Source organism: Ahaetulla prasina, chromosome 1 (genome assembly GCF_028640845.1).
Source record: "Ahaetulla prasina isolate Xishuangbanna chromosome 1, ASM2864084v1, whole genome shotgun sequence".
Lineage (NCBI taxonomy): Eukaryota > Metazoa > Chordata > Lepidosauria > Squamata > Colubridae > Ahaetulla > Ahaetulla prasina.
Window position 1 is genome coordinate 36,922,833 of NC_080539.1, and position 22,304 is coordinate 36,945,136.

General features: G+C 36.6%; 2 protein-coding genes across 2 annotated transcripts in view; both read right to left on the reverse strand.

Moving 5' to 3' along the window:
- The window catches only part of SANBR (SANT and BTB domain regulator of CSR), a 36,580-nt gene extending 33,345 nt beyond the window's left edge, over window positions 1–3,235 (reverse strand). Inside the window, exons 1-3 of the mRNA XM_058164853.1 lie at window positions 3,190–3,235; window positions 2,080–2,132; window positions 11–170 (exon numbers count right to left, since the gene is read on the reverse strand). Of these exons, the coding sequence (XP_058020836.1) occupies window positions 11–160 (150 nt within the window). The 5' untranslated portion in view covers window positions 161–170; window positions 2,080–2,132; window positions 3,190–3,235. The remainder of the gene's footprint in view (window positions 1–10; window positions 171–2,079; window positions 2,133–3,189) is intronic.
- A 5,676-nt stretch (window positions 3,236–8,911) lies between these two features.
- PEX13 (peroxisomal biogenesis factor 13) lies at window positions 8,912–21,848 on the reverse strand. The gene is made up of 4 exons (XM_058164860.1): window positions 21,683–21,848; window positions 17,151–17,848; window positions 15,277–15,402; window positions 8,912–11,871 (listed from the first exon to the last, which is right to left on the reverse strand). The coding sequence occupies exons 1-4, from the start codon at window positions 21,730–21,732 to the stop codon at window positions 11,573–11,575; spliced, it is 1,173 nt and encodes a 390-aa protein (XP_058020843.1). The 5' UTR covers window positions 21,733–21,848; the 3' UTR covers window positions 8,912–11,572.
- Between the last annotated feature and the right edge of the window lie 456 nt (window positions 21,849–22,304).

Below are 22,304 nucleotides of genomic sequence, written 5' to 3' on the forward strand. Positions count from 1 at the left end.
AGAAGCCTACCTCTTTGGATGAATACCCTGGAACCAATCTTGCCACATTTTCCCAGTTGATAGGTTGAGGAACCCCAATTAAAGAACAAAGAATCATATCCAAAACCATTTGATTATTGTCGTGTGGGACATTATTATTTTCTATATATCCGCGGTTCATTTTTTGGGCACTGGAAAAAACATGAAAATTTAAAAATTCTCACACTGTTTTTATGAATTTTGGTTTGCCAAATTATATAGTAGCTATTATATAACCTGTAAGAAGAGAGCAGCTTTCTTTGGATAAAAATACACCCAAAACTAATTGTATTGTTGCCATCAGGGTGAGCATAGGAACATCAGTGTCCATTGGTACCATCTTGGAGAGCTGAGGATTGTCCCATCATATTATTATTTCCTATTTCAGCCCATCTCCCCCAATCCTGCCATACAAAATCTGATATTACTATAGCAGCAGTTTATCAGATAATTGAATTACAGTGCAAGTAAATCAGATACATCCATGCATTTCAATAGTACACATTTTAAATCATATACCATATCTACATTACTAAAGCAAGTGCTCTGTTAGCATGCAAGTTTTAAAAAATACTCAGAAAGAGAACACTGACAATAAAAGATGTGAAACATTAATAAAATCTAACATTTGAAAAGTTTTTGTGCCTTCAATTTTCTGACAGCACTGGAGAAAATTCCACCACATATAGGAAATGTCCTAGTATTAATATTTACCTGAAAAAACTGGGGATAAAATAAATGAAGCAATTGGCAGTCAGTCAAACTTTATTTTGGTCAAAGACCGGTGCAGAACAAAACAATTAATGAATTGTTTAAAGAAGGAATGTGAAGGAATGAAGTTGGGATTCACATCTGCCCTTTTTAGAATTAGCTGCAGTCATAGAGACAAACTTTCCCCCCTCACTTCCTTCATGCATTCAGACATTCACTCAAAGGTTTACTCAAAGGCATCCAAGCCAGTGTTACAGGCGCCTGTGATAACAGAGCCACACCTTTATATTTTCAAAGATGTGCGGAAGTACAGAAGCAGCCTAACCCCATCCAGACAGCTATTACAAGAACTATCATTCAATTGCCAGGATCACAACAACCATCATACATCCAGATGGGAGTCCTGCCAGGAACTAAAGAGTTCTACCTTGGGCTCAGCAGCGACTAGAAAAGGACCAACCATACTGAAAGAATACATCATACTAATGAGTGCACAGACTTTTGGGAAAAGGCATGGGTTATATGTCACTTTAAAGATTACGAGACTTTTTATGAAATGAACATTATAAGAATAAGTATTAAAGGACAGAATATTGAAGACACTGCTAAGGACAAATCACCTTGCAAAGTTCTAGAAAACAATAGCTTGTTGTTGGAAAACGCAATTAAGTAAGATTTGCTATACCATGGTGTATCTTTGGAGAGCAGGAAACCCTTACAACGAAGACCAAAAAAAAAAGCTAATACAAAATATTGTCACTATTGCCACTGTAAACATCTCTAATACAAACCACCCACACAGACCCATTATTTGACTCAAACTAAAAACTAAGCAATTAGTGATAATCTGCCACATAATTATTTAGAGTACAGGTTTTCTTTTCTGTGTGCATTTTAAGGACAGGAATTCTTCTCAATCTAATTCTTGTCCTGTACTTTTGTGAAGAAATATAGTCTCTCTCAAACAATTTAAGCTTTAATTGAATATGGAAATGATAAAAAATTAAACCTTGTAGTCCTGTAAAATGTTTATTTTTTTAAAAAAATAGATTAGTGATGCTAAATATAAATGCAGAAAGCATTGTATGCTGGAAACAAAAAGTCTTTCTCCATAAAAAAGCTGAAAAAAATGAAGCATCTCATATTATACATCACTATTTAGCTAGCTTACTTGGCTTACCTGCAGTTCTTGTATTAACTACTTAGCTGTAAGAAGCATCTTTCCAATGTCTAGAATATCATTAAGTTCTCATCCATTTATTTCCTGACAGCCCTAATCCCCAATTGCATAAACAGATACAAAAAAATGAAATATTAGGAAGGAAGAAGGACACAGATAGCATCAATTACCTGAAGTACGCTTCAAAAGAGCCAGTGTTCCTTGCAAACCAATAGGTAAATTCCTGCAAATGCAAGATATAAAGCATTGCACAAACCTAAGCAACAATACTACATGAGAGAGAAGTAAATTATAACTTGAGTGGAAGCAGACCCTCAGTCTCAACTTTATCACACATTTTCAGAAAGCAAATCACTCTGTTCAATTCTAAGTTTAGAGAATACAGCATCCTAAACTTGATCCATCCTTGCTAATCACAGTTGGCATTTTTTTAATTCTCTGAATCTTCCGTCATCCTCCCCACCCCCTTTTATGCAATGGAAGGCAAGAAAGCCTGAATCACTCCAACCCACTGAGCAGCAGCAGCAGCAGCTACCACTTCATCCACACAAAATGGAGAGAATTTTCCAATCTATACACTTCTCAGAATATCAAACACACAAGTGCAAATATGCAATCCTCTCTTCTCAAATCCTGAGATTTCTCCCATTTTGTTAGTAAGAAGTTATATTTTTATTCCAAGGAACACATAAACATTCAAGGCAATACAAATATTGCTCAAACATTTTCATTTTTTTCAACTTTCAACCCTCAGGATTGTAAATAATAAGACAGCAAAGCTAAGTACCGATAGTAATAGCTTTGTATTCAATCCCAAAACATCTTGAGCAGCCTTAAACACTACTGGCACTGACAAAATTAACACCAGTCAATTGCAAAAGGCAGCTATACTTGTGATGGTACCTCTAACACTACCAAACAATATCTACCTATCCCAGGACAAAAATGCCAAGTCTGTCTAAACATCTGGGTGACTATGCGTCCAACTGTAATATATACATACAGTATATATTTAAAAATCTCTATAGGAATTCATTTACTGAATTCTAACAATAGCTTCATAACATTTCCTCTTTAGGAATTTTACTATTTAAAAACATTGGAAATCAAGAGACTCACAGTATTTTTTTTAAAATGAACCTTTTTAGATACACTACTATCTAAGATACTATGCAATCAAATGCATCATGAATTAGGGAAGCTGCTGCTCCATCCGAGTCACTTATACTAAATTGGGAGGCAGTGGAATTGTGCCATTTTTATAGCTCCCACTCACTCACCCACCCGCGCTCTCGCCCATCCACCTGTTCTCCCAGCCTCCTTAGCCCTTTGACAGTCCGCTCTGTCTCTTAATACCGCCCTTTTCTGATTAAGAGAGAGAGAGCGAGAGAGAGCGATTCAGGGGAAGAGAAATATTCAGTCATTCATACCCTAATTAGCCAATCCACGCGCCTCCCTTCGCTATATCTCGCTTTCCTAATCTCGCCTTCCCAACGAGCCTATAGCAAACCAGGAGGGCTAGCGCACGCGCGCCTCCTCCTTTTCGTTTTTGTCGCAGTGCAGCGGCCTTCTCTGCTTGAGCCTTGTCTCTCACGCTTTCTTCCGCCCTGCCCGTTCGCGTCTGGTCTCCTAGCAACAAGCGACAGCGCCCTGTAATTGCAGCCCAGATCATTTTTTTTTCCAGTCAGGGCGCTCCCTGGTTGAATGGAAATGGAAGAGTGGAATAGGAAGGAGTGATGGGGAGGGGTTGATTGCGAAGGAGAAGAGCAGTTTAGAAAAGGGCGTAGAACACAGATTAGACGTAGACTCCCATGCGCCCAATGCCTTCTTTGCTATACCGTCATTTGCTCCGCTAATGTAACTGAGGCCAACCTTCATTAAAGATATTGCTATCAAGATGCAAGGTGGATGTGGCCTTGCAGCTATCTTGGTTTTTTTTAATGGGTAGTTAAATTTTACCATGCAAGTCAATGTTTATTTTCTTCAGTTAGAAATCTTATCGAGCTAGCTATGCGGCAGCTAAGACCAAACACAGGCCTGAAACGTATATAATCATAATTAGAAAATACTATTTTACCTTTATATGCTACCATCACCCAGACTCCTTTTAAAATTTCTCTTGACTAAACATTTTCCACCTGACCAACCTGCTCTTATATGACAAGTTTGGGATTATGGTTATTGAGCCTTTAGTGGCAGATTAACATAACATAACATAACATAACAACAGAGTTGGAAGGGACCTTGGAGGCCTTTTAGTCCAACCCCCTGCCCAGGCAGGAAACCCTACACCATCTCAGTCAGATGGTTATCCAACATTTTCTTAAAAATTTCCAGTGTTGGAGCATTCACAACTTCTGAAGGCAAGTCGTTCCACTTATTAATTGTTCTAACTGTCAGGAAATTTCTCCTTAGTTCTAAGTTGCTTCTTTCTTTGATATTAATTTGGTTTGAGCGAGGCATAGTTCTGGTTATGAAACTCTTGAAGGGAAATGCACTCTGCATATGCTCCAATGTTTCTTGTTCCAAGTAGCAAAATGGAATAACAAGTGGGGATGCACCAATTAAGTTCAAGATGAGTGGATAGTACTAACTGTCAATAAGGTAAATGATCCTCTCTCAAAAGTTTAGAGCAGATCTTCATCTTGCATTAAAACTATTGTGTGTACAAGGCAATCTATTTGCAATTACCTTGTTTCATACTATAAATAAATAAAGAAGAAATAAACCTTTTTCTTACCCCTATAGCTTCATGCTAGCTTCTGCTTTGGGATCACTTTTCAATGTGATGAAGTAGCTGGGAATTTATCTATTAGCTTTTCTATCACAAACAATTCTAGTGGGCTTTTATATTAAGATGAACAGTTTTTTGAATATGAAATAATGTTACATGCAAAATTAAAAACAGGGAGAAAGTTCAGATAGGCCATTAGTATTCCTGAACTATTTTTCAAACAGTTTCCCTGGAGCAGTTTTTGTGTACATGGCTGTCAAGCTGAGGGATCCAGTTTACAAATCTTAGTCAAGTAATGGAAATCAGTTCCAGTCAACTGGAAGGGAATCCATGACAAAAACGAAATTGTGAGGAATAAGTGCCAACCTGTCATTTTCTCAAAATGAAATTCATTTCATTTCAGATAGAATAAAGCACAGAATAAAACTATTGGAATATTCTAACTTTGGTATTGAATGGGAGATAAACTTAACCTGATATAATTGTGTCTGAAAAGTTTTATACACACAAATCAGATTATCCAAACAAAACTCTTTTAAGCAGTATTGGGCTGAAGAGTTTCATGACTGGTCTAGACAACAGATTTTGTGACATTTCACCGGCAACCAGGGCTGACATCTTCAGATAACAGAACACCTTGCCTGAAGATTATCACTAAACCCTGAACCCAATTCTGCCCAACAGATACTGTCAGTGAAAGTCTACACCAGTATATAGAACTGTGCTTAATTATTTAAAATGAGAGACCCAAGAAATATATACATGCACAAATAATATTCTATATCAATTCATTTTTAATGATAAGAAATTAGTTTTCAAAGTTCTCAAGCTATTTTTATTGAAAAATATGTTCACATGAATACACAAGTGCATTAATAAATCTGCCCTGAAATAAACCAATCTACAATGGTAGATAAAAGAGGGGGGGGGAATCTTACTTATGTATGTTTGTAAGCCTTCTGCAAAGAGTAATATCCATATGACATACAGTATTTATATATTAAATATGTGACATTTATTTCAGTTGCACAAAATCCTTTCTCAAATCAAATATTTGATAATAATTCATCAGCATGAATTTAAATTTTACTAAATGTTAGGTTGTTACAACGTTTTTTAAACTTTTCATTGTTAAAAAAGATCAATAAGCTTATAGTTACCTAGTATTGTTCAGAAAAAAAACCTTTTTGCACATTAAGTCTTGCTCCACGCGTCTCGTTTCTCCCCCGCCCCATCACCCCTCTCTATAAAGAGTCAGCGGGGAAGGGAAGCAGCCAGGCTGCTGTTGCCAGTGGGACATGTTGGGCTGCTTAGCCGGTGCGAAGAACAGGGAAGGGAGGGCATGTCCCTGCCTCCCCCACCCCACCCCGCCTTGCCTCAACTCATTTTGGTTGCCGGCAAGTAACTAGAGGAAATGGCAGAACCGGCTGCACATGCGTGTAAGTAGTTGGAGGGGGGCTTATATTATCACATGTGCTGAAAAGCCCGATTGGGCTTATTATCCGGACATGTCTAATTTTTGGGGAAACACGGTATATTCATTATATAAATGAAGATGTTAGACAGCAGGCAGGAATACATTCTTACAAACTAGAGAGGCAACAGAGAAAGCCTGACCTCAATTGCTACTAGGCAAGCTCATGTCATTCATAGGCAAACTGTTCAGGTAGCCTAAGTAAACTTGCAGGTTTATGTAGAAAGAAATTCAAGAGAGTCTGGACTGATATTACAATGTATCTTTGGCAGGAACCTCCATATAATGTCTCCGTTAGAGTGAACAACCAGTGATCCCGAATGTCAGAATAAATGGGCTGCTGATCTCTAAAAAAAGCAGTAATTTTTTATGGCTTAATAATGTTTTTCTGCAAAATGTTATAGTATGCCTGATTTATGATCCTAAAGCCAACCAATTCGTTGTTAAAATATTTTCATTTTCAAAGGGAATTTATTTTTGTATAAATCAATCAAATCAAAGTGAAGTTGTTAGAGTGATGAACTAGAAGCAGGGAGAATAATTTTAAATTCCCATCTATCTGGGACCTGGGTAAACCATTAGAGGTTTTCCTAGTCAAATTTACCTCTCACTGCACTGCATAGATATATAAATTTATGCAGTAAAACAGCAGCCGTATATAAACACACAGAACCTCTGGTTACGACCATAATTTGTTCCATAACTTTGGTCACAACCCGATTTGGCTGTGATCCAAACCTAATATCCCGCTTACAAAATCTGGCGCTTACAAAAAAAATAGCACAGAAGGGGAAATCGGCCGCGGCCATGTTTGATTGCCACCCAAGTATCTGTTCGTGACCAGATTCAAATTTTTTTTGAATTTTTTGGTCAGAACCCGATCTGGTCGTGATCAGAAGCATTCGTGACCAGAGGTTCTACTATACATGGAAGTTCCACTTAACAAGTAGACAGACATAAGGTGGTATCAGGTTGACAAACCATACATAGCTGTGCTGCACAAATCTGGATGTTGCTATATACGCAGCAAAAAGATACACAAGGCTCTGTACTTGTGGTCATCAGACTTTTGCAGCCCATAAAGTATATCGGGGTAGTCAACCTTTTTATACCTACCGCCCACTTTTGTATCTCTGTTAGTGGTAAAATTTTCTAACCGCCCACCAGTTTGCGGGGAGATGCACGAGCTATTCTGGGACAAGGCTCTTTGGTTTGCGATCGCACTATAGCGCCATTTAGTTTCACTTAGGTAGTGTGAACTAAACTTATGCGTGGGCGATACAAATAGTATATTTTCAGAAATTTAAATTGTCACAGGAAATTTTATGAGAACCTAATGAAAATGTTTTTAAATAATGCTATGAATTTTTTAAAAAAAGTCAATTAAATTAAAAAAAAGGAAAGTGCTTCAGTATTGGACAAAACCCCTACTGCCCACCATGAAAGCTGGAATGCCCACTAGTGGGCGGTAGGGACCAGGTTGACTCCTACTGCAGTATATGCTACAGTGAGAAGAAAGTGCAGGATGGTTTCAGAAATAATCAAATTGGTGCATTCAGAATCTGATTGTGTCCTGTCCAAATTTGAGCACTGCACACAATTTATGCACTCCTTTCCCACTTTTAAAAATTATGAAGGACCCCAAAAGAACTTTTGTTTGTATGAGTTATATTTTTCAATATTTACCTTATTAAGTATTAAAACCGACATATTCACTGCTGCTTTTCACAATTGCTTGATGGAATTTTAATACTGTATTATTTTTCAACATACTGTAGGCTGGCAAATAGTTTCGATTTTGCAAGCAATGGATCCCTAGAGTATTGGGACCCTAAAACCACACTTGGCTAATAAATTACTGGAAGGCAAATTCTAAAAAATTAAAAATACTGAAAAATAATATTTTTAAACTGCTGGGAGCAAAGAATAAAAGACCCATTATCTTTTCCCCACAATGTCACTTTCAGATTCTTTATTAATGTACTGTCTTTATGTCATTCCAATTGTAAGTACCTTTAAATAGCTTACTCGCCAAAACAATAATTGGATTAAAAATATAATGAACAATATATCCCCAAGGAAACAGTCAAAACAGCAATCAATGATACCTCCAAAATGGACCAGAATTTATATTATTCCCCAAGCTCATCTTGTAAGCTAGATCTTACTGGTCTTCTAAATTTAAAGAAGCCCTAATCTTGCTAAGAATTTAGAAGACCAGTAAGACCTAGCTTACAAGATGAGCTTGGGGAGTAATATAAATTCTGATCCATTTTGAAGGTATCATTAATTGTTGTTTTGACTGTTTCCTTGGGATCTCTGGGATTGTGCTATTGCAAAGGAGAAGGTCTGCCACAACTGAGAAGGTCTGCCACTATGGACTTAATGGTGACCCTTGTAGGGGTCAGGATCTTATTGTCTTAAATTTTCTTTTAATATAGTAATCAGCTTTGCTCCAATGCCATACATTTAACAGTGACTATATATCATTTTATTCAACATCATCATCTCAAGAATCTGTGTCGATGCATACACCATTCTTAAGGGATAAATTCATTGTGGGAGAATACATTAGGATATGTAAAATACCATCTAAAATGATTCCATGGCCCCAAATAGCCTTATTTTACCTAAAACAGAAGATACAAATCTATATTTATCAGAATATATTTTGTGTATTACCTTTTGAGTTTCAAAAATGGACATTGACCAAAAGTGCTCAATGGTCAATATAGTAACCAATACTGTGCAATATAAAAAGATGGGTGGAACATAATACCAATAGTAGCACATCTTATAGTTGTAAGACTGCTTTTTATTTCAAATAGATATCCTACTTTTACTGTGAATATAAGATTCCTAAGAAAACAAGACTGTACTCAAAATTCAGTGGAATTTAATAGATTTTACAGTTACTCCAAATGCATGATAAAATCTTCACTAAGGGTTAAATCATTATATACATTTGCATTCTGGCTCCACTAAAGCAAATATGGTTCAATTATGATTCACACTGACATGCAAAGATATGCTACTTTGTTAGTTAAATAGGTAGCCCTCAATTTACAGCCATAATTGGGACTGGAATTTTGGTCGTTAAGCAGGGTGGTTATAAAACAAGACATCATGTGACTGTATCACTTAGTGATCACAATCTCAGCCATCCTCTTGCTGTTGTTAAGCAAATTTTACTGGTTATTACCTGAGAACCCATCCCAATCCAAGCCATTCTGGGCTTGGTCCCTCCCATCCCCAAGCCTCAATAAGATAAGGAATCGCCTCCAACTTCCCCCCATTCACTCTCTCTGACCTTTTGGCTGCCCTGCACTTTTCTTCCCTTTTTTTGTAGCCCGAAGCCCTATATAGGTCAAGAGTGTAGCAAAAAGGTGCAATCCAACTGAAGGAGTGGCTGCTTTGCACTCCTTTTTCTCTTTTACCTCATGAAGCCAGATGCAGCCCAGCAGTTAAACCAGATATGCCTTGCCGGCAGCAGAAACAAGAAGGTAGAAAAGGTGAACTGGGACACAGAGTTCAAAATGACAAGCAGCCAAAAGAGTACAGATGGGAGAGGGGGGAAAGATAGCTGGGTGGGAGTTGTTGCAATGGCCTTGCATTCCTAAGTGCACGAATTCTGATCATGTGACCATAGGGGTGCTGCAATGACCAAAATTTCAAACAATGACTAAAACAGTGCCTATACTGAAGTAAATTCACATTATTATTATTGTAAATTCAACTTCCCAAGTAGTGAAACCTATCAAATTCAGGACTACTCAACTTTTTACTGAAAGTGGATAATCCTTTTTATTAGAATTCAACACATTTATAATAGTAAAATAACAGAAAAATCAAATATTTTAAACCTTGATTTGAAAGTCAGTTACAATCGGGAATCTATCCTTTTTACCACCAGATGCTAGTTTCAGTAGGCAAGAAAAACTGATTTCAGGTACTAGATCCATGTCAATATTTTTACTTCAATTTCCTAGCATATTTTTGGAGGAAAACTGGGGTAGCAATTTACATTGCAGAGTTTCATGCAAACCTATAACCGTGTAAATAATAAAGAAATGTGTGCAAATGATTATTCAGGCCTGACCTATCTTCAATCTAATCCCAGTTTTTCATTTTTTCTGGCTTTCAGCTACTAATCATATCAAATTAGAAATTCAAGTATTTTAATTAAAAATTACTGCATTGCTTCTTCACTAAATGGAAAGAATAAAAGAAAATACTCTTAAGGCCCTTAGCAATTAAGAGAAAATACTCTTAAGACCTGAACATAAATGCTATGGTGAAAAAAATATTTCCATGTAAGGTACTCTCATTTGAGCTCTTTGTTCTATACTATAATTTAACTGGATACAAAACAGTTTAGAATTCTTAAAAAAAGATTTGTAGCAAAACTGCAAATAAAGTATGTGTAAAAGAGTTTTGATTTAAAATTAAGGATGTCAATTTGTATTTTTCAATTTGGAAATCATTTATTCTAAGAGAGAGAAAAAATGAGTGTATAATTTTGTTGTAAGTTCAAAATATTTTAAGTTATCAGCACTACAGAACTCCAAAGTCTATATATTTCATCTAATACATTTCACCCTGAAGTTAGTTTGTCACTTATCAAGTCTTCTTCAAAATAAACTTAGGTTTTTATCCTGGCTATTGTAAATGGCATGGTCTCAGTATATTATTTAATGTGATTTTTATGAGCAAAAATTTTATCTGCCTATCCATCTGGCTTTGTAAGCAACACCTCACACATTTTGGATACATAAACCATGTTCAACATTCTTACTAGAGAAATTACTACAGATTTACTAATTAGAATGTTAAGTGAAATGACATAGTTGGCATTTGCAAGCGACGAAACCAACTACAGAAAAACATGTATTTATCATTTTTATCAATCATTAGGCTCAGACTGCATGTGACATGACATAATTAACTTTAAAACACACAGATATTGCCAATTTATGCTGAGCTTGAGCCTCTGAAGTATTCTTGACAGAACATGTTTCAGTAAAAAAAATAGAGGGAAGTTGTTACATAATTTATCTGGAAGAACGAGTGGCAGCGTAGCTTTTAACATATAACAAATAACTTCCAATCCAAATTAAGAGGGTTACATCAGGCTTCAAATGCAATGCTATAGAGCAATTAAAAAAAAACCCCAGCTTTCATAATGAAGCATAAAAAGAGATCTATCAGTATAAATCCTAGAACTACAATTAGATGGACTTTTTGCTTGTTTTTTAAGCATATTACATATATTTGTTTCTATTTAGTGGAGACATTAGTTTCAACCCTGTAAATTTTCCTACTGCTAGCTATCTCCCTGAATCAGAGATTTTCCTTATAGCTCACAAAAATGTGAGCTATACTGAGCGACTACCCTAAAGTATTATTGGTGAGTACAGTCCAATGCAGTCCAATTGCTCTGATAAATCTTCAAGCATCAAAAATCTTCTTTATTTCCACTAAGCGGAGGAGAGTTTGATCTGACAGGGGGTTTGTTTGTTTCCACAAAAACAGACTCAAAAGCAGCCTCTTGCTCTTCCGAAACACCAGCAGTTGTGCTTTCTTGACCCAGAGTGGTATTGTTGACTGAGGATTGATGCTCTGCAATCTTCTCTATTTCTAAGGTTTTTCTCCCTTTTCTTTTACCAAGTATTCGGACATAATTAGCTGGTATGAGTCCTGTTGTTTGACCATCACGGCTGGCCAAAAGCCAGCCACGTATCTTGGGTTGTCGTTCTGGTACGAAAAACAAAACACATGCAATTACCAGAAAATTCTTATGTAATGACAGTGACCTAATAAAAGTGTATTAGAGAACTTAAGATAGTCAAATGAGATTTATATAATTCTCCTAAGCTTTTTAAATTGCAATGAAAAATTTGAAGAAAGATCTAGAATGTTTATAGTTAGCAATAGTTAAATTAGCCAAAATTAATACTTAAACAAAATTGTAGGACAGTGAAGGTGTTTTTTTAAAGGACACACATATCTCAACAACCAAATTTCTATTAGGAGTAGAAGTTTTTTAGATAGTCAAACCCTAACCCATTTTAAAGGTTAACATAGAAACTGGCAATCTGTGCAGAATTGTCAGTGGACTGCAACTTACAAGAATTCCTGTAACTTATACCAGTTGTCATATTTAACACAGACTCTCACTTCTGAACACATTTCAAGGGTAGTACAGATAGTCCTCAACTTACAACAATTCATTTAGTGACAGTTCAAAGTTACAATGAGATTGAAAAAAGTGACTTCTGACAATTTTTCACATTTATAACCATTGTAGCATCCCCATGGTTACATAATCAAAGTTAAGATGCTTGGGAACTGATTCATACTTATGACCATTGCTGTGTCCCAAGGTCATGTGATCCTCTTCTGTGACCTTCTGACAAGCAAAGTCAATGGGAAGCCAGATTCACTTAACAACCATGCTCCTAACTTAACTTCAGTGATTCACTTAACAACTGTGGCAATAAAGGTCATAAAATGTTTCACTGAACAACAGAAATGTTGGGCTCAATTGTAGTTGTACGTCAAGGATTACCTGTATATTGTCGAAGTCAAAATGGGATATAATCAAGGTGTGAATAACAGTCAACTGGACTATAGAGACTATAGCTGGTAAATCATGTGTACTAAGCACAACTGCACGGCACCATAACTTGCCATTTTTGCCATCTACAAATCCAACAACAGCAGATCAAGGTATACTTGCATACTATAAACTTGTTCTTTGGGGGGCAGTGCAAAGCTGCCCAGTTTCCAGTCCTCTTCATCCATAGTACTTCTATCTTCCAGGTTTCTCTCTCTTGGTGAGTTATGACTGAATTTACACAATACTGAATGGCTATTTCATAGAGCTTAATGCTAAAGAACAATATGACTTCTGGATTAGTGACTGCTTCTATCATTAACCTCATTATAAAACTATAGAGTTCAGAACTTGAGAAGAGCAGCATTATTCTTGAACTCATGAACGGGAAAGTAAGGAAAAGGTACCAAACCAGTAGGGAGTAGAATAGAATAGAATTTTTATTGGCCAAGTGTGATTGGACACACAAGGAATTTGTCTTGAAATTGAAGAAGCAGTACAACCATGATCCTTAAGAAAAATATAGCCAGATTCAAAATAGATATATTGTCGTTGGTGAATTTAGCTAGGCATTGCCAATTTGCACCCCACTTCCCGTTTGTGTATTTGCTGCCCTTTAGAGTCTGACCTTAAAAGCAGAGGTTGTCTTGTTTTTTAAACACAAAGTATTTTTAAACGCAACCACTGCAAAATGGTTGCATTTAAAAATATTAATGCTGGATTGTTGCCTAAATGCAATCTTGTTTCTGATTACTTGATCCCTTTTGGATAAGGAAGGCTTGGGGGATCTATTGCAGAGTTGTTGTGAGGATTAGATAAGTCAAATCAAATCAATAAAATTACACTATTTATCTGATGGTTAAAGTTGTTTATATCTACTTAGAGTTGTGCTGGTTCTGTAGAGATGACTGGGATTCAATCTTATCAAGTTATCTGGGCAGGTCAGTAGAGTCCTTGGAAGGTTAGGTTCTGCCACCTGTGGGTAAAATCCATGCCTCTCGTGCTGGAACCTGACCTCCCAGGAGGTAGCATTAGCTAGGTACAAAGCCTCTTTGTGAGAGGTAACTAGACCTAGCTGTTACTCAATATTTTCCCTCCAATCTCCAACCTCCCCCTTTTGTCTGAAGATTTATTAAATTTCTATGCCACCCATTTCACTTGATACAGTGATTGAGCAACTTACAGTATAATAAAAGGTAAACAAATACTAAAAAATATTAAAATTAGAATAATTGAGTAGTCAAGATTGAATAGAAAAGCTAAAAGCCAAAATGATGGGTGGCCTGGTGGTAGAGATCTTCAGGATTCCCAGTACAGCATCCAATCCTGGACCATGGCTGAAATTATGTTAAGATTCCCTGCCATATCATGATCAATGCCAATTTTGGTTTATTTTCCTAAACAACAGCTTCACATATCAGCTAAGAATTGGTCTGGTCTCAGGGCACAAAAATTTGGGAAAAACTAGCAGTTCAGCAAATCCTCTGGTGGCTATCTAAGACATTGATCTGGGATAAAGAGGACTGCTGGCAGCAGTTTGGGGTATCATTTAAGTTACACGCTATGGCTAACTTCATACAAAATGCTCAACCCCACTGCCAAATTAAAAAAGCAGTGTTTTGAGTTCACAGAAACAGTAAATCTTTAATTACCCAACATCATTTTAACCTAATTTCACTTGTTACACAAGCCAAGCCTCTTACACAAGAGTAAGCCTCTTTACCTATTCTCATAGGTAAAATCTTTCATGGTTATTTACAGGACTACATTTTTCCAACTACTGCTTCTGCCTGGCTCAACATGGGGGGGGGCACACACACTGGGACCCATCCATTAAGCAGTACTATCTGGCAGGGACCAGGATATGGGTCTTCTCTATTGCACCCTGTTCCCTGGAACATCATACTCCTTAAAAATTGTTTGGCTCTGACCTTGCTGGCATTTCATAAATTGCTGAATGCAGGTTTGACTGTAGATAGATGAGCCCTCATTGTGGTTTCACTGGGTTTTCTGTGCTTAAATGATGTCTCATTGCTCTCAGGTGTTACTTATTTTGTTATTACTTATTCTGTCATTCTGTTGGTTTTTAATCTTGTGTTGGTTGCCCAAAGTTGCAATTGCAAGATGAGCCACTATATAAGTATACAATAATAAATAAACTGACATTAAACTATGTTTAGAGTGAATATTGTAAACCACCCAGAATCACCTCATTGTGAGATAGGTAGCAAACAAATTTAATAAATAAAATTAAATAAATGTGAATGCATCCTTAGCTACCCTTTTAGACAAGTTTATCTGGGCATACTACACTGAAAATATGGGATTTAGTTCCAAATAAATCTGGATGGATTTATTTTATAAATATTTGCAAGCAGGTGCCTCTGCATCTATGAGATAAAAAAAAATCCAAAAAAAAATTATCCTAATTTCTCATTAACCATTAAATTGACCCACAAAATAAATATCTTTTCAGTTTTGATTTCTACACACTGCTCAGAAATTTGAGAATGCCAAACTCTTTTAAAACAAATTTATTTTACCTTTGGGCGCCAATTTTAACATTTCACCTGCACGGAAAGAAATTTCTTCTTCTGAAATAGCATTGAAGTCATATTCTGCTCTTCCAACAACATGATCATCCTCTCCACTGGCCCAGTCACTGGAAACTGTTTCACAGAACAAAGATTAAGTAGTTCAATAACCTTGCTGTGAGTGTGCAATCCCTGAACTTATTGAGAGGCATGATATAAGAACAGTATTTAGAACCAAATACAAGAAATCCACTTCAAACTTTTGCAAGCCACTCTGTAAATAGTTAAAAAGTTAGAAATGTAAAGTTTGCACAATGCATTGCTAATGTTTATGGTATATAAATGAAAAGGAAACAAAACTCCAGTTTTTATTTTTTCCAAAGTTGTCCAAACAAGTAATATAGAAATCTGGCTCCAAATTCCTCTGTAAAAGACTGGATGTAGATTAAATAAATAAACAGATTAAAGTTTAATATCCATGGAGTTATGCCTATGAATCTGTTTTTATTTTAAATCCATTAAAATAGTTCAGATCTCCAATATTCCTGATCTTGATCACCTATTTTTAAATCTTGGAAGCAGCTACATTTACAACAATCAATTTGACTTTTGAAAAGCTTTGCAGAAGGCAAGAAAACCACTTGAGATCCAGGTTATTAACAGTTATACACTATTTATTTATTTATTTTATTTATTTATTTAATCACATTTTTATACCACCCTATCTCCCAAGGGACTCAGGACACTATATTATGCTATATTAATAAACTCTTAAAATTAGTTGATGTTGGCCTTTCCCTGTCATTATCCGTCATTTTAGGAAATGATTTTAATCCTTCCCAGTTTTTATTTTATGCTTTTATAGCTTCTCTAAAATGCTTTGTGATTCCTAAACTATGAAGTTGTAAATCATTCATTTAATAACCCATTCCAGCAATTATAAAGATAATTCACATGACATCAAGTTTTTATTAACTATTCACATATGCATGCATTGGTTCCTACACACAAACATCGTCCTTGACTTACAACCATAACTGAGCGCGAAATTTATGTTGCTAAGTGAGATATTTAAGTCAGTTTTGCCCCATTTTACAACTTCTCTTGCCATAGTTGTTAAGTGAATCATTGCAGTTGTTAATAACTGGGTTAAGTGAATCTTGCTTTCCCATCGACTTTGCTTGTCAGGTCATAAAAGGGGATCACATGACCTTGGGACATTGCAACTGCCATAAATATGAGTCAGTTGCCAAGCTTTTAAATTTTGATCACATGACTATGGAAATGCTGCAACAATTATAAGTGTGAAAAATGGTCATAAGTCATTTTTTTTAGTGCCGTTGTAACTTTGAACTATCACTAAATGAAATGTTGTAAGTCGAGGACGACATGTATGTATGTGTATGTATATGCAAGAACATTAAAAATTCTGTGTGTGTGTGTGTGTGTGTATTTACACACATACATAGAATTTTTAATTGTTTAATTATTGTTGCATCCTTAAAAACATTTCTAACTTTTAAAACTTATAATTCTAAAATTTTAACTAACATTTTAATTTTTTAAATTGTAAATGTTAAATTAAAATGAATCTCTTTATGAGGGAGATGAGTGGCTAAGGTTGATATATATCTATCTTTATATACACTGCCCAGAGTCCCTCTTTAAGGGAGATGAATGATTTAGGAATGTAAATTGTAAATAAATAAAATTAAAATGAACAAACATACTTGTCATATTTGTCATTAAAGGCTGTTTGATTCAGTTTTCTAATTTAAACAAGATTTGAAGCAAACCTTACTCATTCTTAATACCCCACAGCTGAAATATCAGACGACAAAAGACAATGCTTCTATTTCAAATCAAACAGATATCTTCTTTACCTGTTTCATCATCACTGTAGGTGGATAGTAGCTTCCATATAAGGTAGGGACCACCTAAAACCACAGCAAAGAATAGGAATATGGGCCAGGATTTTGCAGAGTTAGCTGCCTTATCTTCCTTATCAATGCAGGCCACAGTTCCTTTGCTTTCTGCCCACAAATCATCATTCTCTGAGCTCCTTCTCATACCCAGTAACCTCTGCAGCCATCTGTAGAAATACCTTATAGTTCTGACTAATGCAAAGGCTGAAAACACCTTGGTAAAATGTATTTTGAGCCTGGAAAAGTGATTGGCAACATCCAATACAGCTCGGAAACTGTTGTAGACAGCTGAAAATGTAGCATCCATCATCATGCTGACAGAGGCAAATGCATGGACTATGCTTTCAATGGACTGAAATGCACCCCGGCTGCTTTCCTCAGCTTGCTGAACAAATCGACTGGTAGGAATATCATCCATTCGAAAACGACTGTAGCCCAAGCCACCATATCCACAATTATATGGGCTGTAACTTCCATAAAAAGAATTTCCATACGTGCCATAGCCTCCAGAAAAAGAGCTGCCATATGCAGGTCTGAAGGTGTTCAGAGCAGTACTCCCAGTTTGTTGTGAAGGCCTTGGCAGAATAGGAGGCGGAATACGAGTGAGCGTGGGCTGTCCAGGTCTAGTTACTTGACTTATTCCTACATCAGCAGATCTAAAATTCAGAAGTCTTCTGTTAATATATAGGATAATTCTTAAAAGTAAACATAATTCATATCCACTCTGTGTATGTTTATAAATTCATGCTAACTGTGCCTTATACATACCATTTTTAATTGCTCCTACCCAGTCAGAGGATTTAAAATTCTTTTTAATATAAATGTTTCATAAGCAAACAAATATTGACTCAGACTTTTTCAATTTAAATTATGTCTTCTAGCAGGAAATCGTGAAGGAGTAAGACTGAAACTTGACACTGACATAAACATGGTCATGAATGAGTATAAAACCCCAGGACAAGATTAAATGCATCGTAGAATACTGAAAAAACTAGCAAAAGCTCTGACAGAATACTTAGGTATTAGCTTTGTGAAAACCTGGAGAACTAGTGATTCACTAGATGATGGGAGAGCAAACATCCTTATATTTGTAAAGGAGAAAAAGGAAGATTCTGCTAATTACAAATCAGTTCATCTGATATTTGATAAGATTCTAAAGCAAACCATAAAGAGATAAATTTTGAAAACAATGCAGCAATTACTACAAGTTAGCATTGGTTTGTCAAAAACAAATTTCACTTCGTTCTTTTGATCAGGTAATCTCCTTAACAGATTGTGGAAATGCTATATGAATAATACACCTTTACTTTGAAAAAAATACTAAGTAATTTGCAGGTTGGTTTGCAGGATGGTTAAGTGTGGGCTGAATGGCATTATAGTAGATACATTTTTGACTCAGAAATTATACTCAGAGAATGACTCATCAGAGAATAGTTTGGCATCAAATTGGGAGGGAGGTGTCAAACTAGGGACTATAAATGCTCAGCCCTAGATTTTCCAATTTTCCATTCATGATTTGCAGAAGTTTTATTTATTTACTAAATTTATACTGTACATTATGTTATATATTCTTAAGTTGGTCTTCAAATTGTGTGGGAAGACCAATACCTTAAAACATAGAAATACAAATCCAAAAGATTGTTAGGTTGGAGAAATAGGCTAAAATTAACAGAATGACAAATAAGTGTGCTGCCTGCTATTGAATATTCTTGCAAGTCCTGGATTTTGGGGATCAGGTCTGGCTGTGTTGTCTCATCTTGGATATAATGGGCACTAAGGCCTGGCTGACTCTCTTTAAGAGTTTCTGTTGTTCTCTCTCTCATACATTAGTGTTTCCTGGTATTTGCAAAAAAACTCTGTCATTAATTAAGGATATTATCACTAGTCATTATTTCAATGGTTGTCCCTTATCTATTTCTTTTCACAGAGAAAATATGTAAGGCAATCTTTATGTGCACTGAGATAATCATGACTGTTGTTGCTAGGAGGCAAAATGGGATAAACTATGTTTCTCTTTATGTACTCTCTCTACTAGGAGACAGAGCGAAAAAAGAATGCACAGGTTGTATTTTTGTTCCATTAAGGTTAATTCACTGAAAGTGATGCTTGCAGGAATTTGTTTTTTCAGTTCACCTTAAGGAGAACTTTCCTTCCTTCCACTGGTGTACAGAATAGGAGAAGAGAAGAATACCCTTTAGTCACAAGTGCTTCTTTCTGCTACTCCTCTATCTGGCTTTTACTCTCACATGAGGCATAAAAATAATTAAAACAAACAAAAATTAAAGGTAAGGAAGAATGAACATGAATTTACTTTAAAAGTAAAAAGTGGATTAAATATAAGGAAATCATAATGTATTAATTTATATGTTTTGTTCTGGCTTCATTTACTTTTTGAAATATACCAACAGAGAACTGAAATGCCAATGTGATCTTTGGCCCAAGAAAGTTTTGCATTGCTGCTTTAAAGTATTGTTGGAAGAAATATCCATCTTGGTTCAGTTCCAAGTGGGGACAAAGACACTGGAAACATGGAGGCTGCTTGGAAAGATGGTTTAATGGTGGTCAGGATCACATGGCTTGAGATCCTGAACAGAAAAGGGCCGAGATCCTGTGTGCTCCTTGGCTTTATGCTTTTTCTGAGCTTTGACCTTTCTGGGGCACAGGAAGAGTATCCTGATTGGTTGTCAGACTCCCAGGGGGTGGGGGTCTTAGCTAGCCTTGCTGGCTGTCTCTCAAGCTTGCTTGAGCCTTGCCATGTGGTGAGTTTCAGTTGTATTGTGTTGCAAATCATGGGGGGATTGAGTGAGCTTGGTTGAAGCCTTAATTGCCCATTGACAAAGGTGGGGAGAATGAGTGAACTTAGCTGAGGCTTTTAATGGCCCATTGACAAAGGTGGGGGGGAGTCAGGAAGTTGCAGGGAGCTCCTTTGTCTTTAAAATATGTTTCTCCATTTCTCATCCAGGAAGGTATAATATTCTGCTTTTTAAAATATTTCCTAGAATATTTCATTCTTCTAGGAGGGGGGTGGGTGCTAAATTCCTACAGTATCACAGATTGTTCTTTTTATTTCAGAATTAGTTCCACTGATACTTTAGTCCCAGTAATACTTTCAAAGAAATAAGAACTTGTTTTTAAAATGATTTTACGTAACAGAGAAATTTCAAGTGAGTAGAGTTGCAGGTTGAGATCAAAGGTTAATTGCACAACTGTCTGTTTTCATTTCTACCCATATAAATTACAATATGTATCTGAAACAAAAAGGAAAACCAGGTTGGCACTTCAAAAATGTCCTAAAGTTATTTTTTTAAAAGAGAAAACAGTAGAAGGAAACATCTGATTGTAGCGGGACTCAAATATATGTTTAAGACTGAGGGCATCCAAGGAGTGCCTGGAGTTTGTCTTAAAATTGGAGCACAGTAAAACATAAGCTATTCAAATATGATATCCAAGGGTAACCTCTGCACAGTATCTTTACAACCAAATTCTACACACTGACATAAATGTTAAGACTGACAAAACTTATATTGTCTGGAAACTTACATAAATATAAGTTTTATATAACAATATAAAACTTATATTGTCTCACTTTATATTGTTTGGAAAGAAATGCAGTGTATGCAGGTATATTATGCAATCTTAATTATGTAGAGAACATAGGTAGGAAGCAGTAAGAACTGCTCTACCACACCTGTTTAATGGAAAAGAAGGGAGAAGTGGGAGGAAAGCAAGTATGTCCTAATAGGTGTAAACTAGCACAGTATGCAATCAAACAAGCTGTTGCACTTTCAACAGGATTTTGGACAATCCCAGTAGAAAAACCATTTTAAATTAAAATCAAATTAATTTTCAGAGCAAAATTTAAAACATCCAGAAGCCAGAAAACTTAACTGCACAAAACATAACCCACCAACTCAGCATTTGTTCAGATATACAGTCACACAATCCAGACAAGCATGCAAAGCTGACAAATTCCAAGGTGGAAACACAGAAAGAAAACAAATATTTACAATGAGGCTATATTTTAACCATTTTCCCCTCCCAGAGCAAAAAAAAAAAAATCCTTAGAAATAAACCCGACTGAGGGAAGAGAGAAGAAAAAAGAGGAACGCCTGAATTCATGGGGAAAAAACTATCTTTGCCTTGAGTTGGAGGACAATTCGTGTGAAATACAAGTAATGAAATTTGAGGGGGGGGGGAATCCCTCTTCATCTGCTAGGCTTTCACACTTACTCTGTCCTAGAACACGGAGTAAGACGGTTGTCCCTCTTTTGCACCCCCATCTAACTCAATAACCGAGCGAGTAGCTTTGAACGAAAGCACCTAAGCATGCGCAGAGTGCCTTCTTTTCCCAACTAAAAAAACTCCCCTCCCCGCTTTCCGTGGATGGTCCCATTTAAAGAGTAACGATTAAGCTCTGAGGTGGGCCAGCTCTTTCTTCCTCTAGGCTCCTTCCTCGCCCGCCTTGCACCCACAGCCACCACCAAACTTACAGGCGCCGGTTCTCCCACGGTTTGGGAGGAGGCGGTTGATTGGCCGCCATCACCGCGCAGGAGACCCTGGGTCGAGCGCTGCTGCTGCTCCTGCTCCTGCTGCCGCTTTGAAGAGAGCCGAGCTATCGAACTTACGCCACAACCGCGCCGGCTTCCTCAGCTCGCGCGACGAGAGGGTCGATCGACTATTTCTGCCTGCGATGCGTGCTTCCTATTTATTCAAGTCAAAGAGAAGCGTGGAAAGGAAAACCTAGCAACACTTCCGCAAATATACCTCTGCCTTTTAATTGCACCGTTGCCTTAAGTTTTCTAATTTATTTGAAAAACGACATTAAGGCAACATTTGACAATTAACCAGTGGAACAGCTTGCCTTCAGAAATCGTGAGCGCTTCATTACTGAAGAAACTGGACAGCCATCTGTTTGAAATGGTAGGGTCTCCTGCCAGAGCAGGGGGCTGGACTAGAAGACCTCCAAGGCCCCTTCCAGCGCTATTCTATTACGTTGATTCATGCAATTATCTTTAAATTCTATTCACATGGCCGTCCGATATAAGTCTTTCTTAGGGCTAATAAAGCCACGTTTAATTTTACTTTTTATTGAACCCTCCACTCCGTCCTTTT

Excerpts from the sequence above, each read along its gene's own strand:
- PEX13 (XM_058164860.1), bottom strand. The coding sequence starts at position 21,732 with ATGGCGGCCAATCAACCGCCTCCTCCCAAACCGTGGGAGAACCGGCGC. Across the intron at positions 15,403-17,150 it reads CTACAGTGATGATGAAACAG|TTTCCAGTGACTGGGCCAGT; the intron begins GTAAAGAAGATA and ends TCTGTGAAACAG. Across the intron at positions 11,872-15,276 it reads GTTAAAATTGGCGCCCAAAG|AACGACAACCCAAGATACGT; the intron begins GTAAAATAAATT and ends TTTTCGTACCAG.